We start from the raw sequence: 21559 nt of genomic DNA, 5'->3' as shown, positions 1-21559 counted from the left end.
TTTTTTGTCAAACTTGAAAATGCGTTGAATCTTCTAAATTCTTGGAATGACTTATAATTTGGAACTTTCGTCCCTACACATTATCTCATCTTCTTCCTCATTAGTGCGGTAGTGGATGGCGCGAGAGGAAGAAAGATATTATCTTATCTTAAAGAAGGATAAAACCACCTAAGAAATCACATCTACGAATATAAGATAGACGTATTTATATTATATATAAACCTAAATTTCATCACTCCTAGGTCAAGCACGTGTCAAAATGTTCAATGCAAATGTGGTTGCCTTCAGTTTTTATTTTATTTTATGCTGCAAGTGACGGGCCGGCCTGCGGGTGAGCTGAAGCCGAAGTGGGCTGGACGGTACGGGGATCACTCACGTCAAAGTGGGTTGGGCAGGGTTCCTGTCCGCGGTGTGTGATTTCCAAGTTGCTCGTGGCCTTGAAGGCTGTCCCTGTCCGCGGGCTGCGGGTCATCAGGTGTTCAGATTTTTTATTTTTATTTTTTTTGGCGAGAGTATTCAGGTTTTTCTAGTCAAGATAGTCCAGGAGTTCGGTTAGGAGTTTGGCGAGAGTATTCAGGTTTTTCTAGTCAAGATAGTCCAGGAGTTCGGTTAGGAGTAGTGGACTCGTGACATAGGCTTGTTTGTCACAGCTCAACTTCACTAGTAAAGCTGTTTTTTTAGAAAATAGCTTTATGAGTGACTTTCTAGATGAAGCTAAGCTGTTTTAAAAAAGGTGTTTGGCAAAATAGCTTCACAAACTACTTCATGCATAGTTGAGAGAGAGAAATGAGGGAGAAGCTGCAATAAGTTGCTTTTTTCCAGCTTCATCCAACTTATGTCTTTGTGAGAGGAGGAGAAAAACAACTTCACCCATAAAGCTGTTTTGAAAATAAGTGTTTGACAAAAAAAACAGCTCACAACAGCTTATGAAGTTGTTGTGAGCTGTACCAAACAGGCCCAGCTTCATGAGCTGTTGTGAGCTGTTTTTTTTGCCAAACACTTATTTCCTCCTCTCACAAAGACATAAGTTGGATGAAGCTGGAAAAAAGTAGCTTATTGCAGCTTCTCCCTCATTTCTCTCTCTCAACTATGTATGAAGTAGTTGGTCAAGCTATTTTGCCAAACACTTTTTTCGAAAACAGCTCAGCTTCATCTAAAAAATTATTCATGAAGCTATTTTCTAAAAAAAACAGCTTTCAAGTTGAGGTGCCCTTAAGCAGGCCTCGCACCTGCACTAGCTCGTGGAAATGCATGGTGCGGTCGTGCCACACCCACACAGGTCAGGCTCACTTGCATCGCCGCCGCCGGCTGCGGCGGGACCCACCACCGTGCATGCAGCGCCTGGACCTTGTGACTATAAATTCCCACTCACCCTCTGGTTCCGTTCATGTGTCATCGTCGTCACACACTCAGGACAACGCACTCAGCAGCTAGCTAGCCTATCATGGCGCTGGCTCACTTCCTCGGGGCGGCATTGCCGCTACTCCTCCTCCGTGCAGCAGAGGCCGCCGGCGAGGTGGGCGTGAACTACGGTAGGGTGGCGTACGACCTGCCGGACCCGGCGTCGGTGGTGCAGCTGCTCAAGCAGAACGGCATCACCATGGTGAGGCTGTACGACGCCAACCCCAAGGTGCTGGCGTCGCTGGCCAACACGGGCATCAAGGTGCTGGTGATGCTGCCCAACGAGGAGCTCGCCGCCGCGGCCTCCGACCCGTCCTACGCGCTCCGGTGGGCGCGGAGCAACGTGGCGGCGTTCTACCCGGCCACGCGCATCCACGGCGTCTCCGTGGGCAACGAGGTGTTCGACTCCAGGCCGGACCTGAACGCGGACCTCGTCGCCGCCATGACCAACGTGCACGACGCGCTGGCGCAGCTCGGCCTCGCCGACGCCGTCAAGGTGTCCACCCCCGTCGCCTTCTCGGCGGTCACGGACTCGTACCCGCCGTCGTCGGGCAGGTTCCGGGACGACATCGCGCAGAGCGTGATGAAGCCCATGCTAGGGTTCCTGGAGAGGACGGGCTCCTACCTCACCATCAACATCTACCCCTACTTGGCGTACGCCGAGCATCCCGACCAAATCTCCCTCGACTACGCCCTGGGGAACTCGAACCCCGGCGTGCGTGTCGACGACGACGACGACGATACGGCCGGCCTCACGCTCGACGACGACGACGACAACGACGGCGGCGGCGTCACGTACTACAGCCTCCTGGACGCCCAGCTCGACGCCACGTACTATGCCATGGATGACCTGGGGTTCACCAGTCTGAAAGCACATGTTGGGGAGACTGGGCATCCGTCGGCCGGAAAACCCAAAACTGGGCGGCGGCCGCCACGCGGAGGACGGAGGCATTTGATGGCCGGGGACGACGACGGCGACGGGTACCCCGTTGCGTCGGTAGCCAATGCCCATGCGTACGTCAACAACGTCATCAACCGCGTGCTGTCCGGCAAAACGGGCACCCCGCACCGGCCCGACGCGGACATGGACGTCTACATCTTCGCGCTTTTCAATGAGAACCAGAAAGGCGACGGGCCGGACGACATCGAGCAGAACTTCGGGCTGTTCTACCCGAACGAGCAGAAGGTGTACGAATTCGACTTCCACGGCGGCGGCGGCGGTGGTGGCGCGAAGGCGAGCTGGTGCGTGGCGAACGCGGCCGTCGGGGACTCACGGCTGCAGACGGCGCTGGACTATGCGTGCGGCCACGGCGCGGACTGCAGCGCCATCCAGCCCGGCGCGGCGTGCTACGAACCCAACACCAAGCTTGCCCATGCCTCCTATGCATTCAACGATTACTACCAGAAGAACGGCCGGGCCAGCGGGACTTGTGACTTCGCCGGTGCCGCCAACGTCGTCTACCAGGCGCCAGCCGGTGGGTTTATTTTCTTTTCACCATTAGAAATGGGCACACGCTTTATATGTATTCTTCGCCTTCTCGCAGACACCTGCAACGCGGCAAAGGCGATGAGCTGGTGTGTGGCGAACACGGCAGTCGGTGACGCGCGGCTGCAGGCGGCTCTGGACTACGCATGCGGACACGGCGCGGACTGCGGCGCCATCCAGCCCGGCGCGACGTGCTTCGCGCCGGACACCAAGGCCGCCCACGCCTCGTACGCGTTCAACGACTACTACCAGCGCAAGGGCCGGGCAAGCGGGACGTGCGACTTCGCCGGCGCTGCTTCCGTTGTCTACCAGCAACCAGCCGGTAATTAAGTGCCACATAATATATTTGCACGGTATTTTAATTTGTCCATGGCGGGCGGCTTAATTCACCGAGAGATACATATATATAGGCGCCTGCGACGCCAAGTCGAGCTGGTGCGTGGCGAACGCGGCCGTCGGGGACGCGCGGCTGCAGGCGGCACTGGACTACGCGTGCGGCCACGGCGCGGACTGCAGCGCCATCCAGCCCGGTGCCACGTGCTTCCAGCCGGACACCAAGGCCGCGCACGCCTCGCATGCCTTCAACAGCTACTACCAGCGCAATGGCCGGGCCAGCGGCACCTGCGACTTCGCCGGCGCTGCCTCCGTCGTCTACCAGGCGCCAAGTGAGTTATTCCAAGTTCCCTCCATTCCAAATTAAATTAGATGACACTTTTTGTTTGAAGAGAGTTACGCAAATAAAAAATTCTAGCCATGACGAATACTAATAATTAAGATAAGATTCTGTGCACCCAATAGAGGATGAGATAATAATGTTTGCTCTCATTGTTTCCTGCAGAGATCGGAAACTGCATGCTCCCATCGAGGGCATGAACCGAAGGAACGATGGGGACACATCTCAGCATCCGGGATGTCGAAATAAAAGTATAAAACTGTATCATACTATACTACCAATATCAATAAAGTTCCAGTTCCTCACTGTATCATGGAACTAGAGAATAAAGTGCAGCAATTACAAATTTCCTTCTGCAATAGAATGTATGTAGACCATGGAATTTTAGAGGGCAGTAATACTCCTCTCTCCAAACTAGCGAATATTGCGAGTGAGTGTCCGCTAGCTAGTCTGTTGCATTGAGAGATTGCAACATGTGGCACTAGGTGATCGAGTTACAAGCCGGATTGCTTGTTACCGCAAAGCCGCTCTCACCTCGGCGGCAGGGGCTGCTCATGCCCCGGTGTTGAAGGCACGCACGCGCCCTACGGCAGATCCAACGGCAGCGGGGGCTGCTCGCGCCCCAACGGTGGCGGGGGTCCACACACACCTCGACGATGGATTCTATGACAATGGGGGCAGCTCGCGTCGGCGGAGGCTCGTGGCAGTTGTGGAGCTTGAAATTGGCGAGCTACGGTAACAGCGCCCGGATCCAACGATGGTGGTGGCGTGCCGATGAGCTCAGTAAGCCTTGTGGATGGGCTTGCTGTTTTTTTTAAAAAAAGCTTACAGAGGCGGGTTAGTGTCCACCTGTGTAGATAAAGACTTACACAGGTGTTCCCACCGTAATATAGTTAGATATATTCCAAAAGTTTCTGAAAAATTGGGCGATTTTTATGAAATTCTATGCACCAAACTCTTCATCCCCTCTGCCTTGATTTCCCATTCCCTCCTTTCCCTTCTCAAACATGTGTTTTCGCCAAAGAACATTCTATAGTTTGATTCAGATTTGTCTGCATTTGGGGCCAAAAAAGGAGGTTTTTTTCCTTTGCTTCGGGTTTGGTACATGACTAATCCCTACGGATATCATGCCTCTAACTATTCATAGAAAAAGAAAACACATATAAGAGGGAGTTAGCCAAATCATCTTTTTTTATAAGATAAGGCAGACAGTATGATCAAATTACCTGGTCTATAGGGTGTCCGCCCTCTAAGAGAAGCCCAACCCTGTGTCTCCTAAAATGTTTTTTGAACGCCTAGGATAAAGACTGTTGTAGACCTATAGTAGTGTGAACGACGTTGTAGAGTCGCTTTAGGTAGCCCACTCGAAGATATCGGTGTAACACTAACCCAACCCAGCCCCTGATACTATGCCAAAACATCAAATAGAAATCGAAAATCACCCAAATTAGTGAGGCAAAAATAAAACGCGTCCCCAATATGTTATCAAAGACGTGTATAGACACGTCTCTATGTGTTTTGTCTTTGTGTCTACGATAAGAGTTATCACAGATGCATTACTGCCTCCGTTCTAAATTATAAGTCATTCCAAGAATCTTGGAGAGTCAAAGTATTTTTAAGGTTGACCAAAAATATAGAGAGAAATATAAAGATTTATGTCATAAAATAGGTACACTATGAAAATATAACTAACAAAGAATGTAATGATACTTGGTTGGTACCAAAAATATTGATATTTTGCTATATAAATTTGGTCAAACTTGAAAAACTTTGACTCTCCAAGATTCTTGGAATGACTTATAATTTAGAACAGAGGACGTACGTCTCATCACTCATCAGACATAACAGGTTATGCAGATTTTACGCGTCTCTGATGATGGTTGAGACGCGTGTGTAATGTTGAAATATGACAGTGTGCTTTTTTTCCCGTAAAAAAAAGGTCGCGAAAAGCAAACGTGATCGCTTTTTTGGAAGGGAAAGCTAAGGACAAACGAGAAGAAACATACACGGACACGGAGGATGTGCCCGATCGATCGCGATCCCAGCGTCATAAAACACACCGTGCGCGATTCCGATCCCGATCGAGAGTCCCCCGTCCGCCTTCTCCGACTTTGACACCTCAACGGAGCCGCGACTCTTTCTTCCCGTCGTAAATCGCACGTCGACGATTCCCCTGTGTCCTACGACGGCGAGGTGCTCTCCCTCTCCCATACCTTGCTCTTCGTATCAGCGCGCAAAACCACACGTTCTGTCTATGCATGCTAGCTCTTCCTGCTAGGGCCGCCCATAAAGAGATGGTCTGATCTGATTTCTTCGCCTCGCTTTCTGGCCAAGTTGCTTGCATGCATGCAATTTTCTTACCTATCCATCAACCCATAAGTTATAGGATTGTGTTTACATATTTCAATATACAGCTAGATAGCTTTCAGGAATAATCGTCCCAAGGGTGATTTGCGGATTCTGACACCGATCCCCTCTGCGATTTTGCTTACAGTGCACAAGCTGACAAGCAAACGCGCCACCTCTAAGTCGCCGGCGTGCGTGATGAAGCTGCTCGAGATTAATGGCAGGCTTTTTGTCGCCGGCATCGCCCCTGGCACCAGTGACGCCGACATCGGCCGCCACTTCTGCCGCTACGGAGAGGTGTCCGACGTCTGCCAACCCAAGGACCGATTCACCGGCTGCCCCCGTGGCTTCGTGTTCGTGCAATTCCCCCGCCCCATTGACGCCGGCCGCGCCCTCGCCGACCCACACCACGTCATCAACGGCCAGCATGATAGATAACAAGCTGACCTTCAGTGCTGTGTTGGGTACATGCATCTCAGAGGACGGCAAAGAGTGCTTGGTCAGATGGCCACCGGTGAAGCGGGACGATGGTGGCAAGTCTGCCGCCTTGTCGTCAGGACAAGGAGATATCGTGCCATCTTGGACCTGCCCCATGAAAGACCTTGCTCACTTTGTATCAACTGGGAACTTTGGTTCTGCTGCTTCCGATTGCCGATATTGTTATTGTCTAGGACGTCTGTTTCCCGGTTCTGCCACTGCTCACTCATGCTATCCAAATGCTGTTGGTGTTGGAGATGCCCCTAGCGAGGCTGGTCGATCACAGAACTGGTGTTGGCTCGTGCTCTACGCCTATTAATCAGAAGACTTATATGTATATACAATGATCTCCGGACGTAGGGGTAGATTAAAAAGTGTAATGGTGGCTTAGACTGTCTCCAACGGCGTGACCTAAATCCAAAAAATAGGTCTTCACAGTGTTTTGCGTCCCAAGAACGAGCTCCAACAGAGAAGGCAAAGAGAAGATGCATTTTGCGTAGCTGCCGACACGGAAAGCAAAAATGTGTCACCGAGAGGGACGACGCAAATCAACAGCGTCCGTAGTGGTGGGCCCGCGGCAAGGCGTTGCCCGCGATGGGGCGCGGCCGGCTCAGCTCGGCGAGCCCGCGACGAGGAGCCGCAGCCGAATCCACGGCGGGCAGACGCTGACATGACGACGAGCGACCGACGACGCGACGAGGAGCGCGGAGCAGGGCGTGGCGGCGAGGCAGACACGGCATATCTGGCATGGTGGAAGAGCTCGTCGGCGAAGGACATGGCAGCGCTCACGAGCTGCTGCTGCTAGTCCGGGTCTTTGGGACCGCCACCATCTTCACCGATGGCAGTGAGCTGCTACTAGTCCAGGACCGCGCCTCCACGATGGCGAGCCGGAGACCGCAGCGCCAGTGGGGGCCTGTGGATGTGGGCGCTCGGCCAGAGGTGCTCGCTGGTTGGTGAGAAGATAGAGCCGAGCTCAGCCAGGAGACGGGGCAAGCTCCGCGAGGTGGGTTTTGGGTTTTCTTTTTGTGTTGGCCGTTGGAGAAGCCAAAAATTTAGGTAGCTGAGTCCTTTACTGTGTATGACCCAAATATAGAATGGGTACTCTATTTGCGTGAGCGCTGTTGGAGATAGCCTTAGTAAGGTGCTGTACCTATTCCCGGCCTGCTATTTGCAAAGTTTTTGCTATAAAGGTTTTGTATGGTATGCTTTAGTATAGCAATGATCTCCAGAGTCCGGACATATGGGTATATGTATATATATCTATATTATATAGTAAACATACAATATGATATACTTTAGTATAAAGCTTTTGCTATAAAGGTTTTGTATTTTTTATTTATTTGGCTGAATATTTAAAAAATTATAGTAAATCATAGAAAAAATATAAAATAGAAATCTAATTTTATTGGACTCTACATGACTATATATGCACAATGAACACATAATATGAGTATGCTTTAGTCCGACAAAATAATCATAGAAGCGGCAACTATGAATTATTTCAATTAATTACAGAAAAGCATAGATTTAAAGCTAAAAAAAATTATACTAAAGCATACCTATTATATATTTACCGTGTAGATATGCTCATGTGGAGTATAGCAAAAATAGATTTTCTATTTTATGATTTTTCTGTAATTTACTATGATTTTTCAAAGATTTAGCCACAATAAAAAAAGATAAAAATAAAACCTTTATAGCAAAAACTTTGTACTAAAACATACCATATTATATGTTCATTGTGTACATATACTTATGTGGAGTCCAACAAAATTAGATTTTCTATTTTATAAATTTTCTATGATTTATTATGATTTTTCAAAGATTCAGTCGAAATAATTAAAAAAAGACAAAACCACTGTCACTGTAGCAAAACCATCATTCACTGTAGTAAAACCGCCTTCGAAACCGCTCCAATGAGGTAAAATACATGGTTTAAAAAGTCGAGGGAGGTGGTTTGCCCATCTTTGGAGACGAGGGAGGAAAAGTGGATTTTCGTAAATGTTGAGAGAGAAAAAGTAGACTTTTTCCTAGAGCAAATAGCATAATATTGGGCCTGTTATTTGAGGTTGTTTGGGCCGTTGGGCTGTTGCTGTACAGAAAAGCCCATCGATAGTAGGCAAAGCGGCCCAATGCTAAAGTGATGCAAAATTTAATAGGCAACTAAATTTTAGACCATAAGATCCAACACAAGGTCTTAAAGATACTCTAGTATGAGCACAAAAATCAAGACCTCTAATTTAATTTGAGTGATATTACTTTTGTTAGCCCAACTTTTTTACTTTCCACAAAAATCAAGACCTCTAATTTAATTTGAGTGATATTACTTTTGTTAGCCCAACTTTTTTACTTTCCACAAAAATCAAGACCTCTAATTTAATTTGAGTGACATTACTTTTGTTAGCCCAACTTTTTTACTTTCCCTCTAACAACATCATTTAAATTTGGGCCCTCAAATCCATTCCGCTAGACACTGACAAACGGGATTGCTCGCCATCCTCTTTCTTGTTCTTCTCTACCTTCGGAGCTAGGCCTACATTCGCCTATCACTCGGCCTATCACGCATGTCAGGGATGCCCGCCACCTCCTCCCCAGCAAGGTAGGTCCTTTGCGGATTTGACGGAGGGCCGCTCCTGCGTGGTGGACAGCAGGGACTGCAACCTCTATGGCTAGGGTTGCTCCCGCTTGTTAGAGGATAAAGGGAGACACACCGCCGAAGTTCGAGATGGGGTCGTAGATGCGCCCACTATCGAGCCTGTCGTCCATGTCCTCTGTGGATCTGGCCATGCGGGGAAGGAGAGAGCAAGACACGCTGGAGGTCGTCGCTGGAGCTACCAGACATGACCAGGCGAATTGTGGACGTGCTTCCCTACGAGCGGTAGGAGCAACTGTCACGACCGTGGGATGGGGGCTTCAAGCTAAGCAGTCTAGGAGAGGATTTGCATGCTCACCTAAATTTGGAGTCTTTAGTAAGCATTATGCTGGAGTTATGTTTTTATCCTAAGCACTAATATTTAACTATGGGGCTTAAGTATGGACAGTGATGAAGTTGCCCTTAGCAAGAGCTAGCCAAGTTTAGAATAGGAACCAAACACGCTATAGAGTGAGCGATTGATTGAGTGAAGCAAGCAAGCTTAGGCTCTTTTTGATCTTGTAATCTAAAGTTTAAACATTAAACTTTAGACTAGTTTAGCTCTTAACGTTTCAAGAAGATGGTCTAAAGTGTTATCTACGGTTTAGCCAATACGATAAAAAGTACATTATATTAGTTTATTAGAGCATATAAATAATTTAAAGATGATCTAAATTTTAGCCTTTAATTTAACCAACTAATCGATTATACATTATGGGATGGGGCCTTCAACGTTTCAAGAAGATGGTCTAAAGTGTTATCCGCGCGCGAGAGAGAGGGCTAGTAGCGCTGCTTGGTCAGACAGCTCCGGGAGAGAACCAAAACACCCCTAGAGAGTATAAGCCCGATCCGAAAGTATATACTTCTACAAATTTTTCTACCTTTTCAAAAAGGTTTAGAACATTGTTGGAAAGAGAACTACGGGTCTTCGTTGACTGTTGGTCAAGTTCCTTCAGGACCCATCTCACGATTTTTTCTTCCCAAGTGTCCTGTTTTCTCCAGACTGTACGTGCAGCGTTCGCACCCTGATGAATGCCTGGACCTGGACGCTGATAGCCTGATACAGCGATGCTGATGCTGCACCAGGCACCCACCACCGCCCCTGGCAATTGACACGGTGAGCCCGTGGGCCCCGCAGGTCATCCACCTGGTCACCCCCCCTGCGGGCCCCAACGAACTCGAATAGACGAACAGTCTCATGTCTACCATTCTAGTCAAAGGATTGTCCTCATGGTCTTTCCAAAAAAAAAACACTCTCCTTATCAGTTGTGTGCAGCAGGATAAAGCACATTTCCATGTTCCAAATCCCCTAACGACTGCGACAAACACGGCACTGCCCTGCTCCCTCGATCACTGCTCGCCGCGCACGAGCAGCCGCAGCGCCATGGCCGCGCCCACGGGCCACCTCCTCTTCCTCGCCGTCGCCTCCCTCCTCCTCCTCTTCCTCCTCCTCTCGCCGCGGGCCGCTGCGCAGCCGTGGCAGGTCTGCGGGAACACCGGCAACTACACGGCCCAGAGCACCTACCAGTCCAACCTCGCGAGCCTCGCCAAGGCGCTCCCCGCGAACGCGTCCCGCTCGGCGGGGAACCTCTTCGCGGAGGGCAGCGTCGGCGCCGTCCCGGACGTCGTCTACGCGCTCGCGCTCTGCCGCGGGGACACGGCCAACGCCACGGCCTGCGGCTCCTGCGTCGCCACGGGGTTCCAGGACGCGCAGCAGCTCTGCCCCTACGACAAGGACGCGGCCGTGGTCTACGACGCCTGCTACCTCCGCTTCTCCAACAAGGACTTCATCGCCAGCACCACCGACAACGGCGATAATCTCATCATCCTCGCCAACACGCAGAGCGTGAGCTCGCCGGTGCGGGCGTTCGACGCCGCCGTCGCCGCGCTCCTCAACGCCACCGGCGACTACGCGTCCGCGAACTCGTCGCGGTTTGCCACGGGGGAAGAGGGTTTCGACGCCAGCAACCCCACCATCTACGGGCTCACGCAGTGCACGCCGGACATGTCGTCCGCCGACTGCCGGAGCTGCCTTGGGAGCATAATCTCGGCGATACCACAGTCTCTCAGCGGAAGTAAGGGCGGGAGGATTATAGGTATGCGGTGCAATTTCAGGTACGAGGTGTATTCTTTCTTCTCCGGATCGCCCTCGCTACGTCTGCCAGCGGCGTCGCCACCGGCGGCATCTCCTACTACACCATTTAACGGGACGCCGACGGCAACCCCACCACCACCAGGTGAGATATCAGCAACAGATTTACAAGTTCCTAGTTTTTGTTCGTTTTTAGCGTTCAAATCAGATTCTAAAACAGGATGTTCGTCTGAAGAACATGATTACACGAAAAAGAAGAAAAACATGCGCACGCTCAAACAACCCAAATTCTCTCCATTTGTTGCCCACTATACTTTTTTTTTTTAGAAAAATCGCCCACTATACTAGTTTCGCACGACTGTTTCGGTAGCTACAATATTTTCAACAGAATTTGGTAGCAGACACAACCGTGTACACCGGTTTTCTTTGATGATCTTGACATCTCTGAACTGCAGTCCCGTCGCTATCCTTTACTACCTTGTTGACCGGAACAGCGATTACAGTATGCTGAAGACTTCTTAGTTGATATTTCTAAAGAAATACATACTATGCATCAACGCATCAATACATACAAGTAAGCATAAAAAACCACAGCCTTGTTATCCATTAACAAAACAACCATGTATACCACACAACTCTTCGTGTAAATCTTGTAAGAGAAAAATGGGTTACCTTGCCTTTGCCCGTTCCATTTCAAGCGCGCTTGTCTTTTCATTTAGCATAGAGTGATGTCTGTCAGTCTACAAAGCAATGTGGTTAGTTCCACTTCCAATGGGTATTAAGTAGGCACTAATCAATGTTAAGTGTTTTAAATTATCTCCTGGTCCACTGCATGATCTGCTAATTAGGAAAAGGACAAAAAAAAGATGAAAACTTGTCGTAAAGTTATCTTTATTTTATTTTTCTGTTGGAACTTTTTGCAAATAACATATGGCAAAGTACCATGCTGCTACTCAACTAGTAGTTGATTTCCATAATTTTTGGGCCTAGTACCACTAAGGTTCTTAGTGCTTGGACTCCAAAGTCCCCTACAACTACAAGTGCTTGAGTCTATATATGCACCTTAAAAAGAACCTTGATTACAGTAAAATATGTTTTGTATGAAGTGGTTCATATTATAGTTGAATTGTTTCTAAGATTTGCAGCATTCTTTGACGCTGAAGTTTGTGGCCTTTGTTTACAGGAAGAACCAGAAACAAAACAGGAATTGCTTTAGCAATTGTGTTGCCTATAATTGCTGCGGTGCTAGCTATCAGTACTGTTTGTCTCTGTTTCTTCTGGAGGAGGAGAAAACAAGCGAGGGAGCAGACACCATCTTGTAAGTTGTCTTGACAATTTGGAACCGTGAACAGATTTGCAAGAGGAACCAATATATACTTGACTTTGAAAGAATGCTAGATATTTGATTATATATTACTCCTCCATTCCAAATTGTAAGTCGTTCTGGATTTTCTATCATAGCTTTTAGTATGATGTATTTGGACATAATGTATATCTAGGTGCGTAGCAATAGCTACGTATCTAGAAATCTAGAATGACTTATAATTCAGAGCGAATGGAGTAGCTTTTTATTGATTGTAAAGGGCATACATATGTGTTTTCATTATATATATTCTGACAGATTCAACTAATGCTGGAGACATGGAAAGCATTGAGTCACTTCTTCTTGATATATCAACTTTACGCGCTGCGACTGGTAACTTTGCTGAGAGCAATAGGCTTGGTGAAGGAGGTTTTGGTGCTGTCTATAAGGTGGCCACTCATACTAGCCATTCATAAAGCATTTTCATTTTCAGCAACTCAAGGTCACACTTATGCAGGGCGTCCTTCCTGATGGTCAAGAAATTGCAGTGAAGAGGCTCTCACAGAGTTCAGGGCAAGGAATACAAGAGCTGAAAAATGAGCTTGTTTTGGTTGCCAAGCTTCAACACAAGAATCTTGTTAGGCTTCTTGGTGTTTGCTTGCAAGAACATGAGAAACTGCTTGTGTATGAATACATGCCCAATAGAAGCATCGACACCCTCCTTTTCGGTACTATTTTGTAACAATCTGTTTCCGGTAGCACTAGTAGTATCAGAATTTAACATTTCTAACATGAGGTTTCTTGTTCAACTGCCAGATGCTGAGAAAAACAAGGAGCTAGATTGGGCAAACAGAGTCAAGATAATAGATGGAATTGCTAGAGGATTACAGTATCTTCATGAAGATTCTCAGTTGAAGATTATTCACCGGGACCTTAAAGCGAGCAATGTCCTTTTAGACTCTGATTATACTCCTAAGATTTCTGACTTTGGCCTGGCTAGGCTATTTGGAGGGGATCAATCGCGGGAGGTCACAAGTCGCGTCGTTGGAACATAGTACGTATACTTCCAAACTAGGAGGCCACCATGCCTCCCACCCACTTACTTCAAATTTGCATGCAAAGATAATACAGTTTTTTAGCGCCATTTATTGTTTAGCTTTTGCTCTTTCTACCTCCATGCCTCTATTCTTGACTAGAATGAATTTCCCTTCATGTTGCAGTGGGTATATGGCACCCGAGTACGCCATGCGTGGCCACTATTCTATAAAGTCCGATGTTTTTAGCTTTGGCATCTTGATTCTTGAAATCTTAACCGGAAGAAAAAGCAGTGGTTCCTTTAACATCGAGGAGTCTGTTGATCTCTTAAGTCTTGTAAGACATTCTGCTATCCCAAAACTCCCTACACAAGTAATTTGCTTCAAAAACACTAACAAAATCATTTGATAAATTGATACAGGTTTGGGAGCACTGGACCATGGGAACAATTGTTGAGGTTATGGATCCATCTCTGAGAGGCAAAGCTCCTGCGCAACAAATGCTGAAATATGTCCATATCGGCCTACTATGTGTTCAGGATAACCCGGTCGACAGACCGATGATGTCAACAGTAAACGTCATGCTCAGCGGCAGCACTTTCTCCCTCCAGGCTCCACTAAAGCCAGTATTTTTCATTCCCAAGAGTGGTTACTACTCAACTGTTTATTCAGAATCATATCCTACAGCTTCCCAATCCACCGATAACGTTATGTCAGGGGCGTTATCACCTAATGAAGTGTCAATTACAGAATTGGAACCAAGATGAGCCTTGGAGCATCATGTTGCCACTTGCTAGAGCAATTGAATTATTATTGTACGAATAAACTGAACATAGGGCAATGCTCTAGCATCTGTATTACTAACTTTTCAGTTATGTTTCCACTGGCCCTCTAATTATAAGTCGTATATTTCAGTTGGCAAATCTGAGCCAATTGTGCCATATTTATCTTAGATGGTTATTTGAATTATCGTTACTTATGGGAATTATCGTTACTTGTGTGTCCACAAATGCAAGAACTTATGGGATTTTTAGGACAACTTGGAGGGAGTGAAAAGACCAATATATCCATCAATCAAACACCTCAAACACAGTGATACAATTAAGTCCTGGCTATTTAGAACTTTAGGTAACGAATGCAAAGTATTAGATCCTAGTTATTCACGTGAATTAGGATAGAAGTTCTTTACATCTGTAGACAAAGGGACTACTATCTAAGAACTAAGATCATGTCTTCCATGTTTTAGATTATGTGGTCAAATTATTTATATCTTTTGTTATCAACTATATTCTTTATATACTAAGATTGAAAATGTGATCTGATGGAGGAAAATTAATCAAGAAGTTGTATATATTAGTTAAAAATATTTCAAGATGATAACAGAATACTAATGATAGATGATGCAGGGAGGCCTCCTAGACTCGTTCACAAGATAACATGGGTGGAAGTGGAACAACTAAATCAAGTTGCCATGTTGGGCGTGGCGCATGAAGACAGCCCAACAGCAGGTACCCGGTGGACGTGGGGAGGGGCCCTGTGGCCGAACAGAAAGGTTGTTGGCTACTTGGGTGGGACAAACGACATGCATATCTGATATCTCATAGGGCCTATCTTGTTGATAGTAATGCTAGAGCATGGAGAGAGAATCACTACAATACAATTAAAAAAATAAAAAAAAACTATTTAAAATATTTTCAAGTTAAAAAACACAATGCTACCATGAGAAAAAGGTAGCTACCTACTCGTACTATTTGCACAAGCTACCTTGTTGCTCTATACTCTCATGAGTCATGACAATCTCTAAATCGACGACACATCAGCGGACACGGTCGTGTTAGTGCCACTCTTTCTGGCGAAGAATCCCGGCTTGGATGGAGCCTGGAGGGTGACTGTGTCGGTTCCAAGCATCATGACGACGGACGACATCACCGGCCGGGCCGCGGGGTCTCCCTGGACGCAGAGCAGGCCGATGTGGATGCACCTCAGCACGTCGCCCTCCGGGAAGCTTCCGCCCAGGGATGGATCCACCAGCTCCGCCACTGTCCCGGCCTCCCAGTGCTCCCATACCTGCACGGTATTTTGTATTGTAACCATCAGGTCTAACTTCACTGTAGCTGTTGCAACAATGGCGATTATTGTCAGTTTGCACTTACGGTGGTCAAGAGGTCTCCAGACTTCTGGGAGTTGTGGTGGAAGCTGTCGTGGTTCTTCCTCCCGGTGACGATCTCCAGCACCATGACGCCGAAGCTGAACGCGTCCGATTTCACCGAGTAGTTCCCGCGCATTAGGTATTCTGGCGCCATGTACCCACTGAAAAGAGAAATGTACCCATTTAAGCAGGGAAGCAGGAAGCTCAGCCAGAACACAACTAACAATGAGAGATGTGCATGGGTACTGACTAGGTTCCAACAACGCGGCTGGTGATGGCCTGTGTTTGGTCTCGACTGAAGATCCTCGCGAGGCCAAAATCTGAGATCTTGGGGTTCATCTCCACGTCTAGCAGGATGTTGCTGGCCTTGAGATCACGGTGGACTACTTTGAGCTGGGAGTCCTCATGGAGGTACTGCAAGCCTCGAGCGATGCCGTTTATGATCTTGTACCTCTGCTCCCAGCTAAGCTGCTGCTCACGTTTATCAGTAGTACCGAAGAGTATCAGGTCGAGACTCCGGTTGGGGACGAACTCGTACACGAGCAGTCGTTCTTGCTGCTCCAGGCACACGCCGACGAGTCTGACGAGGTTCCTGTGCTTCAGCTTGGCGACCAACGCGAGCTCGTTCTTCAGCTCCTCCACTCCCTGTGTCGAGCTCTTCGACAGCCGCTTCACCGCTATCTCGTCGCCGTCCGGGAGAACGCCCTGAACAAATCACCACACCAATGCACTCTGTTGTTGTCAGTCATGAGCAATTGTCAGCTGGGGAGGGAGCTCCATGGACCATGGCACTTTCAGTACCTTGTACACCGCGCCAAATCCGCCTTCACCGAGCTTGTTTGTTTCGTCGAAATTCCCTGTTGCGGCTCGTAGGGTGGAGATGTCGATCATCATGGAGTCCACCGTCTCCATGTCCTCTGCTTCAGTGGAATACATGGCCTCTGTTCAAGTAGAGATTGCATGTGTCATTTCTTTTCAGTTCAGACTCTATGCATGAAGTGTTTCAGGCTGTGACAAAGTGGGAGGATTTTGCAGGAACATACGTGACTGCTTTGCTTGTGCTACTTGTCGCCGCCGCCTCCAGAAACAGAAGCAAAACACAAGGTTTAGGGCAGCAAGAGTAGGCAGCACAACTGCAAGAACCACAATGAACACACTGTACTTCCTCTCCCCTGTGAATGAATTAATTAAAGATGGTGTGATCAGACAAACGAAATTTCAGTAGAAACAAAACAAACAATTAGATTGGTATATCAAGACCATATCAATAGCTTTCTCATTGGTCAAAAGTATTTCCTCATCAGTCATCAATGCTTATATTTAAGTACTATGTTAACTGCTAAGTTTTAACTGATACTTTCAGGAACCAGTGACAGAAACTAGAATATATTAATTGGTACTTGTATGGACAAAAAATGGGTAAAAAATTCATGTTACGCCATTATTATGCCAGATTATGAGTGCTTGTCAATATAATACGAGTGCTCGTCTTTGAAAACCTGGGGCCAACTTTTGGATAATTGTGATCACGAAATGCCGGAATATGTAACATGAAAGTGATGTTGAAGACTAGCTTCGAAGCAACTAATATAAAATTCTAAGATTTTTGCGCCACTCGAGTAAAGATTACAATAATTCATCATCCACGCACGCGCGCACTAACAAACATCAATCACGGTCAAGCAATTTCACACGCACGAATAATTTACAGTCAATTTGCACGGGGTCCATGAGTCCATGTTATTCTGTCAACAAAGGGTAAAACAATAAACGCTTTAACTCACCTCCTCCTGCCGCTGCCGTCGTCGTCCCAGCCGGCGCTGGCGCTGGAGGGCTCGACGTTGCCAGCCGCACCATGGCCGGTCCATTGAAGAAGGGCGCGGTCTCGTATCGCCAGGTGCAGTTGACCCAGAGCACCCTGCCTCCGATATTGCTCTGGAACCCGTCTAGCGACTGCGATATGAGCCCGGCGAGGCACTTGCGGCACAGCGCCGGCGTCTGGTCCGGCGTGCACTGCGCCAGGGTGTACACCTTGGGGAACTCCTGGTCGAAGTCGGCCTCCCCCGTGGCGAACCGCCGCGTGGAGTTGTACGCGGCGTGCTCGGCGGTGGCGTTGACGAGGGCGGCGAGGAGGCGCTCGAACCGGGCCGGGTCGGAGGTGACGTTGGCGTTGTTGTTGACGGTGTAGGACAGTGTCGTCGGGCCGGTGTCGTCGTCGGGGAGGGTGTGGACGTCGGAGTAGTGGAGGATGCAGGGGTCGTAGTAGATGGTGGCGTCCTTGTTGTAGGAGCAGTCGTTGGGCAGGTCCTGGAACGCCTGGGTGAGGCAGGCGAGGCAGCTGCTGGCGTTGGTGTCGCCGCGGCAGAGCCCCATGGCCCAGACCTGCTCCGGGACGGCGCCGACGACGGCGGTGGCGTAGAGGGTCGGGGACGCCGAGACGTTCTTGGGCAGCGTGGCGGCGAGGAGGTTGAGGTTGGCCTGGTATGTGCTGTTGGGCTTGAAGTCGTTGCTCGTGCCACAAAATGGCCACGGGTAGCCAGCGGCGCCGGGCGCGAGCAGCGATACGGCGGCGATGATGGCGGACACGGCCACGGCCACGGCCAGGAGGTGGGGAGCCATTGGTAATTTGGTACGCATGACGGAAAGAATTAGGAGCCAGAGCTTATGTAGACGCGGGGGACTGACAATACGCGGTACGCCCACCGCGGCAACACCAAGCCACTGTCCGTTTTAGTACTCCTTTTTTTTTTAACTCGTTTTAGGGCGTGTTTAGATCTAAAATATTTTTTGATTTTGACATTGTAGCAATTTCGTTTATATTTGACAAACATTATCCAGTCATGGATTAACTAGATTTAAAAGATTGGTCTCGCAATTTACAGGTAAATTGTGCAATTAGTTATTTTTATCTATATTTTATGCTCAATACATATACCGCAAGATTCAATGTGATAAGAATCTTGTAAAGTTTTTGATTTTTGAGTGCATCTAAATAGACCCTTAGTACTCTCCGTTAAGTGTGTTCCTTAAACTAACATCCTCTCATATAACACATTTCTTCGATTCACTCTTGCTTCTGGTGTCTTAGTCCCTTTGGAAGCAGCAGAATGCAAGAGTCTTCAGAGGTGCGGCCAGGTCTGAGCTTGAGGTTTTGGACGACATCCTTGAGGAAGGGGAACTTTGGGCTTTGGCTGGCTATGCCCCTCTCGCTGCTTTTAGTTTTCTGTGGTCGCAAAACTAGTTCGCATTGTAACCGTTTTGATTCAGCTAAGTACTACTTAGCTCCCTTCCTTTGTAAGGTTCTGAGACCTCTCGCCTTGGATTCGTCTTTCACGCTCGTTGTGTACTTTGGTTTGCTTTCCTCTTAATGAAATACGGGTGCACACCCGGTCGCAAAAAAAATCTTTATTAGTATATATAAAATATATTGCTTATCAAGAATACTACACTAACAATTTACAAGAACATATTTCCAGAGGCAGCATGACACCCGCCTCTACTAAACGTCACTGTAAATCAATGTTTTCATAGGTGGTTATACATGTCTAATTTCATAAAAAAAAAACTAGAGCTTAGCTGCTCAAGTCCATTCCTCATTGCCCACCATGCAAGCCGATGTGTCGCACCCCCACTCAATTTGCTTGTAAGAGCATCCTCAATGACAGTTGACAGTTTACAAATACCTAGCTATATAGGGTTTAAAAACAATAAAAAAAAGAATATTGCAATGGGTGATGTGAGAGAGTTATTTCTGAGAAATCGTGTTAGACTATTTGACAATCATCGGTAGCTATTTGTTCTCTCTCTTTGATAGCCAATAAAATTCTTCGTAGACTGGCTATTTGGGAACCATTGAGGATCCTTGAGGTGATAAGGTTTCAAGAACTAGCGCCACCTATAGGTCGTGGGCCTCGATTATTAGAGATGGATGACTTAAGGTGTCTAGCTTAAAAGGTTCACTGTTAATTGATTTTAGGACACGGTAATTATTCAAATGTTTCTGTAAAATTAGATGCCTATCGCTAAAAATTATTATGTATGTTTGGAGACATTCACATACATAAACCAATCACAAGCTCAAAACCTTAGTGCAAGTACAAAGCCATGCAAAAGTTGATGCATGAGAGAAGAATGCTGATGGATGAGAGAAGACTCTCATGCAAGCAACATGCTAGGTATGAAAGCATATGTATTGGTAGATATAGATATCAAGTAAATGTAATGAGAATTAGGAAACATAAGGCGAAACATAGGTAAAATTAATGATAAAAAAGCTTTTAATAGACAAGTACTAAAAAAACTACTATTGTATCTACTTACAGCTATATAAGTATTTTTTGTTTAAAAATAACTATATATAGTTTGGCTCTTATTACCTAGATCTGTGACTGGATTGCTCTTAGAAGTTATACTCGACTATAGCTTGAGCTAATCGGGTTGGGAGAGTGAAGTCCACCATCTCGGTTCCTAAACTTGTACTGTCGTGTCATTCTGGTTTCTAAACTGCAAATCGACCGTTTATGTCCTCAAACTTGTTCGTCTGTGTCATGTCGATCCCTAAATTTGTTCTGTTGTGTCATCCCGGTCTCCAAACTTAGAAAACACTTATTTAAGTCATTAAATTTGTTCAGTTGTGTCATCTCAGTCTCTAAACTTGATTTTAAGTCTCATCTAGGTCAAAACAAAGCAATATAAAAAAATTTCAATTTAAAAACTTTTTAACTACAAAGTTGTAGACCGCGTTGCTGACTACAGTTTTGATATAAAGTTTATCTTCAGTTTGAGTTCATGAAAAAGTTATGAGTTATTTTTCTATATAGAGTTTTTAGATTCGCCCTGTTTTGATCCAGATGAGACTTAAAAATAAACTTCTGGCCAATATGACATAACTAAATAAGTTTGACCATTTGTATGGGAGATTTCCAAATTTAACCAGAATGACATAGCCGAATAAGTTATACTTAAACGATCGTTTTATAAGTTTAGGGACCGGAATAACACACTGCAATGTCGTCGTACGTCAATGAAAGTCAATCATGAGAGGAAGTCGCGGATGGTGCCTGGTTGGTTCTGTTGCAAGCAATGCAAAAACAATTGGCGCTGCCGCCTGCCGCTCGGACGGACGGCAGTGGTTTGTTCGCATGTGAATGCAGGTCAGCATCCTCATGTAGTCATGTGTGTAACCCATGTATTATGATAATATTTCATCATTATGGATGAGAGCATGCTACAAATATTTTGACTCAGGGTCAGTAGTGACTACTGCGGGGGGCTGAAGGGTCAGTAGTGACCACTAGTGAACGACGCCAATGATGTACTACTACTCACAACTCTCTGTACCGCGTCAAGAAAGGAGACAAACTGTCGACGTCTGCATCTGCTTTACAATGGCGCGAAGACTCTAGGTGCCGTGTGGGGTAACACTAACCCAGTGGCGTGTTAAACATTGGCATAAGCATTTGAACACGAGGATATCGGGGCAACTTTTGCCAGGGTCAACTTTTGTTATGACCTGTACCCATACATACATACATACAAGTCACGATAAGATAACTAACTAGTAGCGGTACTATTCTCACACACGATTGAGCATATGCATGCATCTACTCTTCGATCTAGATGCAATCGACAGCGTTTAGATCGATTGGTTGGCCAGCTGTTGGTCACCTATAGAATTCGAGCATCATAATCAGGCCCGTTCATTATAGATTTTTTTTCAACACGATGCAACCCCATTTTCATTAGCTTGTAACGGAAATATAGAGTTTCGATGAATAATGTAACAGAAAAAAAGGACCAGAAAAAGGACGGGCATAACAGAAACTTGAAAAGAAGACTGGCTCTACACAGAGCCCAGCTAGCTACCACCTGAAATCGTTTCAACAGGTCGGACTTAATCCGCTTATGGATCGCAAAAGGCCGAACCCGCTTATGCATTGGATACACTGAAAGCGGTCGCTGCCACT

General features: G+C 47.0%; 3 protein-coding genes across 3 annotated transcripts; 2 read left to right on the top strand and 1 right to left on the bottom strand.

Annotated features, from left to right (window-relative positions):
- Positions 1229 to 3919, top strand: LOC8084084 (glucan endo-1,3-beta-glucosidase 13). The gene is made up of 4 exons (XM_002462925.2): positions 1229 to 2876; positions 2946 to 3209; positions 3298 to 3552; positions 3726 to 3919. The coding sequence occupies exons 1-4, from the start codon at positions 1445 to 1447 to the stop codon at positions 3758 to 3760; spliced, it is 1986 nt and encodes a 661-aa protein (XP_002462970.1). The 5' UTR covers positions 1229 to 1444; the 3' UTR covers positions 3761 to 3919.
- LOC8084083 (cysteine-rich receptor-like protein kinase 6) lies at positions 10275 to 14391 on the top strand. The gene is made up of 7 exons (XM_002462924.2): positions 10275 to 11252; positions 12291 to 12425; positions 12729 to 12859; positions 12928 to 13138; positions 13227 to 13464; positions 13631 to 13781; positions 13867 to 14391. Exons 1-7 carry the CDS (start codon positions 10400 to 10402, stop codon positions 14209 to 14211), a joined length of 2064 nt encoding a protein of 687 aa, XP_002462969.1. The 5' UTR covers positions 10275 to 10399; the 3' UTR covers positions 14212 to 14391.
- On the bottom strand, positions 15028 to 18246 carry LOC110432165 (cysteine-rich receptor-like protein kinase 6). Its single transcript, XM_021452110.1, has 6 exons — positions 17378 to 18246; positions 16637 to 16765; positions 16395 to 16534; positions 15844 to 16298; positions 15598 to 15754; positions 15028 to 15511 (listed from the first exon to the last, which is right to left on the bottom strand). The coding sequence occupies exons 1-6, from the start codon at positions 18228 to 18230 to the stop codon at positions 15245 to 15247; spliced, it is 2001 nt and encodes a 666-aa protein (XP_021307785.1). The 5' UTR covers positions 18231 to 18246; the 3' UTR covers positions 15028 to 15244.

This window comes from Sorghum bicolor, chromosome 2 (assembly GCF_000003195.3).
Source record: "Sorghum bicolor cultivar BTx623 chromosome 2, Sorghum_bicolor_NCBIv3, whole genome shotgun sequence".
NCBI lineage: Eukaryota > Viridiplantae > Streptophyta > Magnoliopsida > Poales > Poaceae > Sorghum > Sorghum bicolor.
This window is presented reverse-complemented; position numbering and strand designations above follow the sequence as displayed.

Coding starts and splice junctions, on each gene's coding strand:
- LOC110432165 (XM_021452110.1), bottom strand. CDS start 18,230: ATGCGTACCAAATTACCAATGGCTCCCCACCTCCTGGCCGTGGCCGTG. Junction 16,535..16,636: donor AGCACAAGCAAAGCAGTCAC/GTATGTTCCTGC, acceptor CTACTTGAACAG/AGGCCATGTATTCCACTGAA. Junction 15,755..15,843: donor AGCCGCGTTGTTGGAACCTA/GTCAGTACCCAT, acceptor TTCTCTTTTCAG/TGGGTACATGGCGCCAGAAT.
- LOC8084084 (XM_002462925.2), top strand. CDS start 1,445: ATGGCGCTGGCTCACTTCCTCGGGGCGGCATTGCCGCTACTCCTCCTC. Junction 2,877..2,945: donor CGTCTACCAGGCGCCAGCCG/GTGGGTTTATTT, acceptor GCCTTCTCGCAG/ACACCTGCAACGCGGCAAAG. Junction 3,553..3,725: donor CGTCGTCTACCAGGCGCCAA/GTGAGTTATTCC, acceptor TGTTTCCTGCAG/AGATCGGAAACTGCATGCTC.
- LOC8084083 (XM_002462924.2), top strand. CDS start 10,400: ATGGCCGCGCCCACGGGCCACCTCCTCTTCCTCGCCGTCGCCTCCCTC. Junction 12,426..12,728: donor GAGGGAGCAGACACCATCTT/GTAAGTTGTCTT, acceptor ATATTCTGACAG/ATTCAACTAATGCTGGAGAC. Junction 13,465..13,630: donor AGTCGCGTCGTTGGAACATA/GTACGTATACTT, acceptor TTCATGTTGCAG/TGGGTATATGGCACCCGAGT.